Consider the following 13,024-nt stretch of genomic DNA (forward strand, 5'->3'; position numbering starts at 1 on the left):
CCTCAAAAAGAGGTCGATTGAGATGATGAAGAAGAAGAAGAGGAAGATTAAAGTTAAGCGTTATATAATGGATATATCAGTTTGGTCGGTGTTCCGCCTTCTCTTGCTTTCTTCATCCGGTTCGTATTTAAACAGGAATAAAATAGAAAAAAAAAAATCAGAATACACATTGTTATGCTTACCATCGTACGTTCGAGATAAAGATTTGGAAACGACTGAAATTCATTGAAAATATTGCGTTTTTACGTTCTCACCAGAATCGCATGTTTTCATCACAAGGCCTAATCTAGTCGAGGTGTCAATAAGTGATTTTGTGGGGGTTTTTTTTAACCGAAATGTTTTCTTCGGCTATCAGACGAAGCTTGCAGGTATCCTTTGTTTTGTTTTTTTTTGTACTTCTGTAATATGAATTCTACCTTGTTATTTAAACCTTGCGGATAGGACACATTTTAGCGTTAAGTTGGCTATCTTGTTTATAATGGAAGCCGAAATGAGCTCTTACTTAATTTGTTTTGTAAATGCAGGCCTCTGTCAGTCTATCTCATTCAAAATGATTTGGATTCGAATGAAGACGCTAAAAACCTTTGTTGTCCTTCTGGTTTTTGGATCCTCGTGGAGGATCTCTAAATCTAACTCACGTTGTTGTTCTTGTGGACTTTTTTGTTTCACAGCCTACAGTTTTCATCGAAACTTCCTGAAACTTGGCGTATATATATATATATGTAAAAGTACTCCGCGCAGACAGTAACCATCTCCGATTTTGGAAATTCTTCCGAGAAAAAAAGTTGACGTCATAATATCGCCGCCAATGGAAATCGCCTATACCATTATCTCCGAAACTAGACAAGCCGTTTGAATTTTGTTTGCGGGAATCAAGCCGGGCATTAGCACAGATAATTAATTTATCGCAAACCTGATACATCACAATGACGTCATATTCGTTTTTTATGACGTCATCATTAAGAGGACGAGGATCTTGGCTCATTCGAGCTTGTTAACCGCCAACAACGGTCTCTTTTGGTGGTCTCGATGATGATCCTTAAACGGATGGTAACACTCCGCTTGCGCCGGTGTTTGTAACGAAACGTTATCGGAGAAGTGTGTTTGATTTCAATGCACCGCTGAACCGTTAAACGGTGAGTTTAAAACGACTGCTTGAACTGTCGTGTGCACACGGGGGGCGTTGGGGGACGACCCCCAATTCTCTGTATGTAAATAGGTATTTAACCAGACTCGGTGACCTGATGGTTAGAGCGTCCCCTCTGAGTCTGCAAGGTCGTTGGTTCAAACCCCGACCGAGTCGTGCCAAATACCTTTGTGTTTTAAGAAATGGTACGTGCTGCTTCATTGCTTGACGCTCAGCACTTAAAATGAGACAGCACGGACAACGCTGGGAAGGCAATGGTAAACCATCCAGTATAATCCTTGCTGATCTACTGCTTCGGCAGCACCAACGCTCTGTACAGTATTTAGGGCATAGCGCCGCTCACGGTGGGAGAGGGTATTACAGGTGTTACGCACTAAATCTGGCATGTCTTGCTATATGAACCGGAGAGTTCATAAAACACGATACCCCACGCAGTGTTCAAGTATATACTTCAATTTTGAAATAATGATTTTAAAGATTGTGAAAAAAAAAAATCCTGAAGTTTAGTGTTATCGAAGCGGTCTTGAACGTCATCCTTATACGCTGAAATAAGATGACGTCGTCAGAGTGTCGAAGATGAATGCTTTATTGATCACCATATAATGCAGCGTCAATTAGCATCATCGTTCAATCACCGTGTTGGCCTCTTCTTCACCCCAATAATGGACCCTCTCACATGCACACCCTCTCATCATCATCGATATTGATCTTTTTTAGGGCCGTTGGCCCCATGATGATCATTTTCATGGATGGGTTTCACAAATTACATTTATAATGCAGCACTACACCTATTTAAATGACATGAATCACAATTCCAAAAACAAGCAGATAATACAAAATATATATTCCATTTCATAACAACAAATGGTTTCGGCAGCAGCAGTACAGTGCCGATCTTGAAAAAGGAACAGCGGCGAGGCCCTGCCAACCCCGCCACCGAGCAGCTGTCTTCGGCCCAACTCCAGGCACGCGAAACCCATGCGAAGCACTCTCTCCTTGGCCTCGCCTCAACCACAGTAAAGCACCACCAGCAGCGAGAACAGTTCTCCAGCAAGAGATGAAGGAAACCACCCACCATTAGCAATGATCCAAGAATGAAGCCTGTTCTCCATGTCCTCAGACAGCCCCGAAGCACCGCTTGGCTTGCCATCCCCAACGCTTAACCAGCAATAACCACCATCCATCTCTACGAACACCAGCGGTGTGTTCAGTTCCCAAGTTTCTTGTAGAGCGCTTGCCAAGTGGCTTCAGCACTCAAGCAAGCACTCCATTTGAAACCATTGGTACAGAACGGCTGACTTGGCAAGCGATAACTCGCTGCTTGTTAACCGAACACATACCAAGAGTTGTTTACAGTTATGAAACGAGACTAACTGTTTGTAAATGCCAATGGTTTAATCGCTGCTTTTACAAGTCATCACAGCATAGCCTTTTTGCCTCAGACTCCATGTTTCCAGAAGAAATTTGGTAACTGAACACACCCCGGGCACAGCCATGCAGTGACGTCATGGGTGCATGGGGTAACGACGAAAAAAAAATCTCATGCTATATATTGATATGTAGCATGGTTCTTAGAAGTACGGTATTATGAAGGCAATTTGTGTTTCGTGTTCAAGTATATCATTCACTTTAAATAAAGGTTTTAAAGACGTATAAATAAATTCCTGGTTTTACCATAATTTTACCCAGTGTCTATTACATCACCCTGTCTAACACGTTGCATTAGTTATTCATGCCTGTTGTTTGTGTCTTTTATGACATCCCCCAAAAACAGTAAGTTTCCCGTTTAGAATGATTTTCAATTTTGTTGAACTGAGAAGCATGCAGACAGAGGGCAAATATCATCTCGCTCCTCTCTGCATGTGCAGCCGGGATGAATTCAGAAACAAAGTACAGTAAAACGAAAGAGTTGTCTTCATATTTACATTCCAATTCATGTTCAAAATATAACATTCAATTTGAATATGTTGTTCCCCTCATAAAATGGTAAGATAGACAGTGGTACAGATAAACCGATTGCTTAACCCCGCTTTTCGCTTCACGTGCATGGGGTAACGATGTGTTCCACCAAAGCAGTGTGTATAGCGAAAATGCTGATAGCAAAAAAAGATTTTCCCATGGACAATTGTACTATAGGAGAGGTGTGTGTGTGTGCGTGCGTGCGTGCGTGCGTGGGTGCGTGCGTGCGTGTGTGTGTGCGCGCGTGCGCGCGTGCTTCAATTGAATGTTACGGAACAACAACCTCATTTCGACCGTGCCAGGTAAGTTACCGGCATTCGGACTCTTTGCTTTAAGGTCCCATTTTTACCTCGACGGTGTTTCTTACGTCCCAGTTATCGTCTTAATGCGGATGAGCTAGCGATGTGCCAGGATTTCAGTAATTGTTTCCATTCTATGACAAAAATTAGGACAAGCGTTATTGTACACATTTGTTGGAAACCGTGAAACAGTTATTTAATTTAATGACGAGCATTACTGCCTCTGTTCATTCCGTGGACGGAGGTTATGTTTTCACCCCTGTCTGTCTGTGAGTATGATATCTCAAAAAGTTATGGACGAATTCAGGCAACATTTGGTGGACAGGTTCGGTGTGTGATAAGGACGAATTAATTCGGTTTTGTTGAAGATCCGGAACCCGATGAAAAAAGTTTTTATTTTTCAAGTAATTCTCCATTATTGAGAGATAAGGCCAAACACGATATATAGCACGATATTTCAAAGTTGTGGGTGGATTATGACAAAACGTGGTGAATGAGTTGGGTAGGTGACCAGAACAAGCCAATTAGATTTTAGTGATTGTCCACATGCTCATCTGGCCTATCAGTGGGAATACAAAACGTAAAGTGCTCAGCCTGGTGGGGTATGCGCTCTACCGAGTGCCATTATAGTTAAATCAGTTACATCAGGTGAGATCAGCAAGGCCTGCTGGCCATAGGAGGGAAGAATTGCCTGGGTTTTTATTTCATGATATTCAGTATAGCTACTTCAACAAAAGCTTCCGTACTGTAATTCATGGACCAGCGTTTGTGTGTTTGTTTGTCTGTCACGCCACTACTCCTTCAGTTCTGGGCTGATTTCATCCAGACTTACTACAGAGGATCAGCATGATCCCAGTTAATGTATAGGGATGTTTTTATCTTTCCTGGTGGTCTTGCTGTGTGTGTGTGTGTGTGTGTGTGTGTGTGTGTGTGTGTGTGTGTGTGTGTGTGTGTGTGTGTGTGTGTGTGTGTGTGTGTGTGTGTGTGTGTGTGTGTGTGGTGCAGTGCAGGAGGATGGGTACGCAGATTCTCTATGTAAATGTGGATCGTGTAGCACCGCTTCCAGGTGGGGGGTGGTATTACAAGTCTCCACCATTTACAGTACAGTGTTCCTGTCCCCATGTTATCTAGTGCTGTGAAGTGTTTTGAATTATATGCAGTAAGTATGTTTTTGCTTCATGCACGTAACCTGGGTTGTTTATTTATTTTGCCTGTACACCGCCCAAATAAAGTTATGCGTCCGAAGAACATGTTGCATGCTTGAACAAGATCGCCCACCCATAGGGCAGGTACTCTGCTCGTCTTGTATAAATTTAATGAAAATAATTGTTTGTGGTGAATGATATAATTGATAATGAAGATTGTCATAATGATTTAAACTTGTTCTCAATGTTGGTGTCAGTTTATCAGGTACAGAAAACAGTGTCGGTTGTCACTGGACTGCCATGGAGGGCAGCCTTTGTCTACCTCATCCCACCTCTCTGTGCCCCTCATACCCATCGTTATTGAACAAACGGTGAGAGTGGAAATAATATCACAAAAATAATTTTCCAATAAAAATCAGCTTTAATATCAGTTGTTTAATTTTTTTGGGGGAAAATATAAACTTGACTACTAGGAGGAAATTTTTTTTTATTGCATCTTGAGTAATTTGTGATGATTATCATTAAATTAAGAGGTTACCTGAGATGAATTGCGTTGTTGAAGTATATCCATTGTGAGTGTAGTCGGCTTGTGCTTTGTTTAGCCTCGAATGTTCCATTTGTTTGCGCGTTACAGGGGCGTGGAGAACGAGCATATGACATCTATTCCAGGTTACTTCGTGAACGCATCATCTGTGTTATGGGCCCGGTGAGGAGCATGTGAGCCTAAATTCTAGTTGTGGTCTGCTCTGGAGGATGTTGTTTTGGGCCTTTCTTTTGTTCCCAAGAAACATCGAATTTTGTTCATGTTGTAGGAAAAGGAATTAAGATTTTAGTAATTGAGAGATTGGGCCAAAAACCTTATATAGCATGATATTTCAAAAAGTTGTAGACAGACTCGGACGAAACAAGGTGTAAGAGTTGGTTAGGGGATGAGAACAAGCTGATTTGATTTTGGTTCAGGTCCGGATCCATATTCGGCCTATCGGTGGGATACAAAACATAAACTGTTCAGCCTGCTGGAGGTATGTGCTCTACCGAGTGCCCCTCTAGTTATGAATGTGCCACAGCATGTTTTGCACTAAAGATGTACAGTAATACCCCAATGTATATCTTCCCTTTTTTTTACGTCTTATCACAAATTCCATCATCATGTTATTGATACCATTACCCGATTTACGTCGCCTCAACTCGCACTTTCGTCGTTTGAAAAGCAAAACCTTTTATTATCGTAACTTTTCAGATCTTACGAGACTGATAAAGATGCCAGAATACATCGCTAAAGTGCCAAATCGGGAGATCGCAAAATCGCCGAAAGAACGACAGTAAATCCTCCAATATCGCGGGGGTTAGGTTCCTGGAAAATGTCACAATAGAACCGCGATCGTGGAAACCAAAGGCCAATTGGAAGAGGGGAGTTCAGTTCCTGGACCTCGAGAAAATGTCAAGGAAGATCGACGGCAGCTAGAAATACACACACACAAACATATATACATATATATATATATATATATATATATATATATATATATATATATATATATATATATATATATATTATCATGGATCCGGAGTTTGAGGCTTGCCATGAGGGGAAGAACTTGGGTCCCTCCCGGATGCCCGGTCCTGAGGCCGCCGGGCAAGATGACTCAGCACTCCAGCAGGTTGTTAGGAAACCACGAACGCCGATTGTCACGGCCAATCCGGGTAGGGCGACACCACTTCGCATGATGCCTTACCTGTGGACGGCCAGCTAATTGGGGTGTGTTGAATACTATATGGCTCAACACCTTATTTAACACGTTCCATTAGTTGTTCGTGCCTGTTGTTTGTGTTCTTTTTGACGACTTTAAAAACAGTAAGTTTCCTGTTTGGAATGATTTTAAAAAATTTTGTTTGACTGCCAGATAGGCAGATAGAGTAAAAATATGTATATATATATATATATATATATATATATATATATATATATATATATATATATATATATATATATTGTTGCGAATTCGTGCCTGCCGGCGTGTGATCGGCCACGTAACTCGAATCGCGGCCGCCTCACCCACCGGAACGGACAATTCAGTCGTGACCCCCGGGGAACTACCGCCTGGAGCCAGTCACGTGTGGGTCTTCAACCTCACCACAATCATGCCAATCGCCCACCCGCGTAGGATAGGGTTGTTCGCCAAACTCGACCTACCTGAGTACCTACGCGGATGGTTAATCGGGCGATCGTACCTCGCCGCAGGTCAGCCTAGGACACGAACTGCTTAAGCGGTCCGTTCCGTGCTACAGTGATAACTGAGCAGTGTTATCGCTGAGCTCGACGGACGTGATTATTGGGTGTCTAAACCCCATTGCCAATCCTTTACGTGATGCAGGATGGAGAGTCAATAAAAAGAAAGGAGACGAAGCAGAGCGGGAACAGTTCAAAAAGCAAGCATTTTATTTACACAAGCAGACACAAAGCAAGCACGTATATTCAGCCATACAAAATGCACAAAAAGCAAATGTAAGAAAAACAGTCAAAACCGACTATACGCGTACACACGGCAACACTTACACAGTTTTACTTGAAAGACGGCGCCACCACAAGCATTTACGCAAAAAGCAAAGGAAGAAAGCCACCCTCACAGGCAAGGAGGCAGACAGGCCCGTAGACCAAATGTACGTGGATCCTGGAGGATCGGCCAGGTCCACGAGACCGGAGAGGTCTTACCAGCGTCCTCGTGACGCGATGGCAGGCAAGCCGCAATGTTTGCGGAGCTGCGCCCCGACTCCGTGCCCTGGCGTGGTCGGCGAGTCCTCTCCGGCGTGCTCCACGCGGGCCGTCTTGTTAGCACCACGTTTAGGGTGGGGGAGGAACGGGGGCCCCCTCGGCACTATCTCAGCGCGAATGGGGGGGGGCGAATCGTTGATGCTCACGGAGAGTGGAATGGCTGGCTGGCTTGGGTCCCGCGATGAGACGAGCGAACCCCCATACCACAACCTCGTCGCCGACCGCCGTCCTCACTTGACTCGGACCTGAGCTTCCTTGCCCCGACCAGCCGGCTGCAGCTCCACCGTGCGCACTCAACTTGGACTCGACCAGCCAGCCCAACACCCAACATGCAATACCCAACACGCAACATCCAACACGCAACAACCCACACGCAACAACAACGAGCTGCCTTGTGCTCGCGTCTTTATAGGCGGCAGGAGAAGCCAATATGCAAATTCCAGGATCAGAACGCGATTGGAGGCGGGGCCACGCCACCCCCCCCCCGCCCGCCCCGGTCAACCATTGGTCGGGCAAAAAGGGGCGTGAACCTCCCCTGATCCGCATATTTGCATAAACGGAATTCACATACACGCACCTGGAGGCGGGGCCAAACCGCCTCGCGCTCACCCATTGGACGGAGGAGAAGTGGGCGTGAAGCATTTCTGATCCGAATTCCTCTCGCATTTGGACCTGCGGCTCGACGCGTTCGGCACCAACTACCGAACGGCTCCTGGACAGCACAACGTTTGGTGTTGACTGGTGGTGTCTGGGAATGGTTGTGAAGGAGAAAGGCGAAGGTGGTGGTGGGTTTTCTGTGGTAGTTTGGTGGTTGGCAGGCGTCGTTTGGGAATGGCGGTGAAGCGATGTTTGCGGGATGGAATTGTGAAGGTAAAGGTGAAGGTGGTGGTGTTTGTGTTTTTGGCGGCTTAATGGTCGAAAATAACCTTAGAGAAAGAAAAATGGCTAACTGAAGGATCGCAGCCCAAATGGATCACATAAATTCCCTCTATACAACGGGTGTGGGCTAACCACACATGGACTTATCGAGATATCTCACCTGAGGACTCTTTATGGTGTAATGCGAATTTCCACAACCGTAACAATATATATATATATATATATATATATATATATATATATATATATATATATATATATATATATATATATATATATATATCTACGGGCCGGAGGTCGGTGGCGAGAACGACTGCGAGGTGGGGAAAACTTGCGTCGTCTCCCACCAAACTCCCCGGAATTGTTGGCCGTCGCTCGGATAATTCCGCGAGCCGGCGGGTGGTTTAACCGACCGTGGTCACCAATATTTCAACCAAGTAGCGTAGGGTCTGTTTGTGTATAACCAATTTACCTAATTAACTATGCGATTTCGACTACCGGGGAAACCATGCCCTTGGCACGTCTTGCTCGAACCGGGTCACTCTACCGCAGTCGGTAGGGTTCCAACTACTGACTACCAACTCCGGTTCGGGTGCAGCCGAGCGGAACCTGCCAAAGCCGTGCCGGTTGGAATGAATGGATTATCGGGGATAAAACCCCGCCTCAACTCAGACCCAAACCATGTTGGACCAATTCAAGAAAGGATGGAAACGAACTGGGGACATTTCTTACAAGTTTTATTTTCAGTAAAAGACAAAGGCAAGACTTAACGCGAATATGCAAGCAGTATTTACAATGTTCCAAAAACACTTATTCAGTTCGACTTACCAGACAGGCCCACACGCAGACACACACACACACACACAAATTAAAATAAACCCAGTTCTTTATTGGACCCTCGCAGCCGAGGAGAGAGACAAGCTGGGGGTCAGAGTTCGGATGGGTACCTGGCTGTCAGAGAAAGGGAGTACTCCATGCTGCGGCACCTGACAATGGTCGCTGGTTTGGTCCCCAGTCGCATGTGTGGGACTCGAGGTTTGTGGCGGAGCTCGGGTGGTGAATGGCCGGGATCCACGGCGGGTGGTCAGGGTCGCTCTTTCCTTCCTTATAGAGGGCCAGCAGAGAACGTTCGCTGCCTCGATGACCTTCTGCTCAACCCTCGTGACAGCAAAAACCCTTTCGTGACAGCAAAAACCCAACAACACCAACCCTGCCTCAGAGAGTGCTCGGGAATTTATGGACCTTCCTCAGCGGGGAGAGGCCTTTGTGAATACACCTCGCTGTCCGCCTTGATTGGACAGGGTCCCACGGCATACCTTTCCGGGGCGTGGTTTCGGCCTTGTTTGGAGAAAGCCGACCCTCTCCTCCTCGCGTGTTCGAGAAAGGTCGTGGTGGTGAAACTGCCTCGGGAATCCATCTCAGGCAAAATGCGCTGTGGCCTGCGAACCGAGGGCTGCAAGCGTGATGGTACCGTGGATCGTAATGGGCCGAGGGGTCATGCAGATGGGATGGTTGTTAGATGGCTTGTTAGATGTAATATCCTAACTAAAAGAAATCGCAACGCATGCCTTTGATTCTCCCACTGGACAAAAGGAAGGGGATCTGACTACACACATGCTTAATGACATAACTGACTTTTGGGACATCTGTATGTTGAATGCAAATGGTTTCCAGATCCGTAACAATATATTGTCGTGGAGCTGGCAGTCCAGGTTAATCACCCCGACCAAAATTTTGGTGACGGGCGGTTAACACCGCCAGCCCAGATAGCCGAGCAGTTTTTCCTTATTAGGAGGCAGACATGTTAATCCTTGGAGATTATCACGCACGCGAGAAGGGTGGGGCTCAATGGTGGAATAATGGAGGCACATATGGATGCACACTGCACAGGTGGGTTTACACTCGAACCCCACGCCAAATACATGGGCACAGCAACTTAAAATATACACGAGAATTTAATGATCATAGAAAAAATTAGAAGGAACAATAATTCAGATGTAATAATAATGGTGAGATAAATTATACCTAAAGTCTAAGTCGAGGCGCCTCTACACACAGGCGCCTCTTAAATACGGACAAGGGGAAACAAAATGAAAGCAAATCCTTCCTTTATTCTGGCACTTAACTTGGTCCAGAGATGGTCTTTATGGAACGTGTAATCGAGGCGCTTCTATTTGCACATGTCGACACACGCAAAATGGCACCAAGCCGCTCTCTCGTAGCGGGAAAACATACGTCAGGAAATTATTGAGGCTCACCAATTCAACACCAAGGCTCACCGACCGTCACGCAGCTTCTTTGTCTTAGACTGGTTATATTTCTGGGAAATGTGAATTCAAGAAGCATTTTTGAGGAAAAGCAGGCATACCACTTTTTCTGGGGTAATTTTTCACGCTGAACACGAATCTGTTGTTTGCCGAGCCCAAAAATGCCTAATAAGGTCACTAATTAAGGTCAAAGGTCAATGAGTGCAAACTTCAAAAATTTTCAAAAAGTGTTTTATTTGACATCCTCTATCCAGATATGTAACTTATTTTACAATATTTTGTATAGTAGGGTTCATACAGGTTTTCAAAATGTGAGAAAAAAGGAAAATGTGAAGGAAAAATAATGCTATTTTGTTAATATCTCCGTACTAGAACAACTTTTAGTTTTTTAACATACTATTTCATTTCACTTTCATTTATATGATTAAATGCCACAAGTGAAATGGTTTGACTGACTCCTATCCATACGTAATTCCTAAGCAAGATTATTCTCAATTTTGAATTTCATAATTTGACTAATTCGCCTCCTAATTAAGGTTGAAGGTCACCAGGTGCAAAGTAAACTTATGACGCAAACAACTGTTCTGACAGTCAATCATGTGTTCTTATCTCTCAATCAGATCCTATTGCAATCTGTCTGACCAATTGGGGGCAAGGAGAAGAGCTTGTTCACTGTGACACGACACCCTCCACCCACTCCACCTCCACCCCCACCCCCAACCCCGACCTGCTAATGTCTACTTTACTTCGCCCTGTTTCGACATGGTATTTCTGCGACATTGCACTTGCAGGCATCAGTGCACAACTGGCTCCCCCACTTCCGACAAGAGCAACTATTAGTACTGCAACCTTTTGTGCAACTACACTGCACAAGTTCCCTGCATCCCTTTGGAATTGGAGGCAAAGTTTTAAGAACCGGTGACAATTTACCATCCACGAGTCTCCATCCACATTCTGTTGGTGGTGGCAGGGATGGCATTGGGTAATGAGCTTCTCTCCAAATGAAACCTTGGTAGTTTGCTCGTTCTATGTGGAGTTTTGCAGCATCACTAGATGGAGGGAGGGTCTCCGTTGCATGACATTTGCTGAAAAGGTTAATCCAGGCTTGATTACAGTTCTCAGATGGTGCCTTGTAGATATGGCAAATGAACTTTTCAGCATCTTCTGTGACCTGTTTTGAGGGTGTCGGAAACTTGCCAAGATCTTTGAGAAGACTGTTGTGTTCAAGGAAGATATCCCACGCTGTTCTCTTTGAGTGGCCTGAGAAAAAGGACACCATGTCGCATCCTGTTACACTGTGAAATGCAGGTAGTATCTCATAGACATGATCGGCAAGTCCAAGTTCCCTCCTTATGTCATGCACAGGAACATACTTCGGTTTCTTCATTGTTCCCGCTTTCATCCAAAGCCTCGTGCAAGACATTCTACCGAAGTTGGCGACCAACAACACCAAGACATCTGTGTCACGAGCTACGACCACAATGTTCGGTGCATCTGTTTGAAGGCAGTGTAGAATCATTCTAGAATCCGCCTCCTCATGATTGCTCTCAAGCAATGTTGTGTCCATTGCAGGGTCTGAACTCTGGACTTCTGTTTCGGAAGCAAAACCTCCACCAACAACAACCACTTTTTCAGGGGGTGCCGCGGCTATGAGAGCATTTGACAGGAACTGAGCAAGCTCTGTCTTGTTTTCAGTTGATGCAAGAAAGTCCGGCCATTTGTTGGGGAGTGGTACGTCCCTATCTTCAGTCAGACGCCGAACTGGCCTTGACTTCTTTGTACGTTTGGTCCTTGTTCCAACTTTGATGGAAATATCTCTGTACCGATCGAAGGTAACGTCAATTCGGCTGTAAGCCTGGCCTTGCCGGAAAATGAACTTCACAAATTCATCTGCATAGTAACCAAAGGTATTTGCCTTGCTTGGCTTTCCAAGTGACATGACTGCAGCTTGTCCATCAATGATCAAGCAAGAAGGCTCATCATTAGAGATTTCTGTGGGGCAGGTTATACTTTGGATAAGAATGTCAAATAAGTTGGCTTTAATGCCAGATCGAAGTTCACCAGACGTTTCAGCAATGCTAATTGGCACGTTCACTAACTCATGGTTCAGTATTCTCGCCAGGTCTACCGGTCTTCCAGCTCTGTAAGCTGCAATTAGTCTCTGCAAGAAGTTTCTGTCTGCTTTTGTGCTTTCTGTCTTCCCATTTGGCATCTTTGTAGCAACATCGTAGAGTGTTGCAAAGGTTGGAGCCTTCACCTTTTGAAGTGCAGAACGGAACAAGTTAGTGGATGACACAAGTCTCTCTTTGACGAAACTCTCCAACTTCTGTTGCCCAAGCGTTTCAGCAGCGACTCTTCTATTCCAGAAGTCGCAACATCTTTTGTTGCACAGTTAAGGAGCTTGTTTGGTCGACCAGTAGATTCTTCAGCAAATACTTTGAATCGCAAGAGAGTTTGAAGGATTCGTTCCTCATCGGAATTGTCACGTTTGGTGCGGGAAGAGGTGGCTTCATTTGGGGTGTACCCAGTGTCCACTCCAACGTTCATCATTTCAT

The 13,024-nt window shown here is 44.9% G+C and overlaps 3 protein-coding genes across 4 annotated transcripts in view; 1 reads left to right on the top strand and 2 right to left on the bottom strand.

The window, feature by feature from the left end:
• Positions 1-13,024, bottom strand: part of LOC147016900 (uncharacterized) — a 394,344-nt gene that overhangs the window by 296,727 nt on the left and 84,593 nt on the right. The gene's annotated exons all lie outside the window — the stretch shown is intronic.
• The window catches only part of CLPP (caseinolytic mitochondrial matrix peptidase proteolytic subunit), a 43,898-nt gene continuing 31,084 nt past the window's right edge, over positions 211-13,024 (top strand). The window contains exons 1-3 of one of the 2 annotated variants that reach the window (XM_085846139.1): positions 211-368; positions 4,808-4,921; positions 5,185-5,256. In XM_085846139.1, the coding sequence (XP_085702265.1) occupies positions 336-368; positions 4,808-4,921; positions 5,185-5,256 (219 nt within the window). In that variant the 5' untranslated portion in view covers positions 211-335. The remainder of the gene's footprint in view (positions 369-4,807; positions 4,922-5,184; positions 5,257-13,024) is intronic. The other variant, XM_085846138.1, reaches the window with a different exon arrangement.
• On the bottom strand, positions 8,492-12,712 carry LOC147016907 (uncharacterized). Its single transcript, XM_085846108.1, has one exon. The coding sequence runs from the start codon at positions 12,679-12,681 to the stop codon at positions 11,212-11,214; it is 1,470 nt and encodes a 489-aa protein (XP_085702234.1). The 5' UTR covers positions 12,682-12,712; the 3' UTR covers positions 8,492-11,211.

Source organism: Eptatretus burgeri, chromosome 11, assembly GCF_056783735.1.
Source record: "Eptatretus burgeri isolate ZD-2024b chromosome 11, Ebu_testis_v1, whole genome shotgun sequence".
Lineage (NCBI taxonomy): Eukaryota > Metazoa > Chordata > Myxini > Myxiniformes > Myxinidae > Eptatretus > Eptatretus burgeri.

Bases quoted from the DNA above. Each gene is read 5' to 3' on its own strand.
- LOC147016907 (XM_085846108.1), bottom strand. From the start codon at position 12,681: ATGCCAAATGGGAAGACAGAAAGCACAAAAGCAGACAGAAACTTCTTG.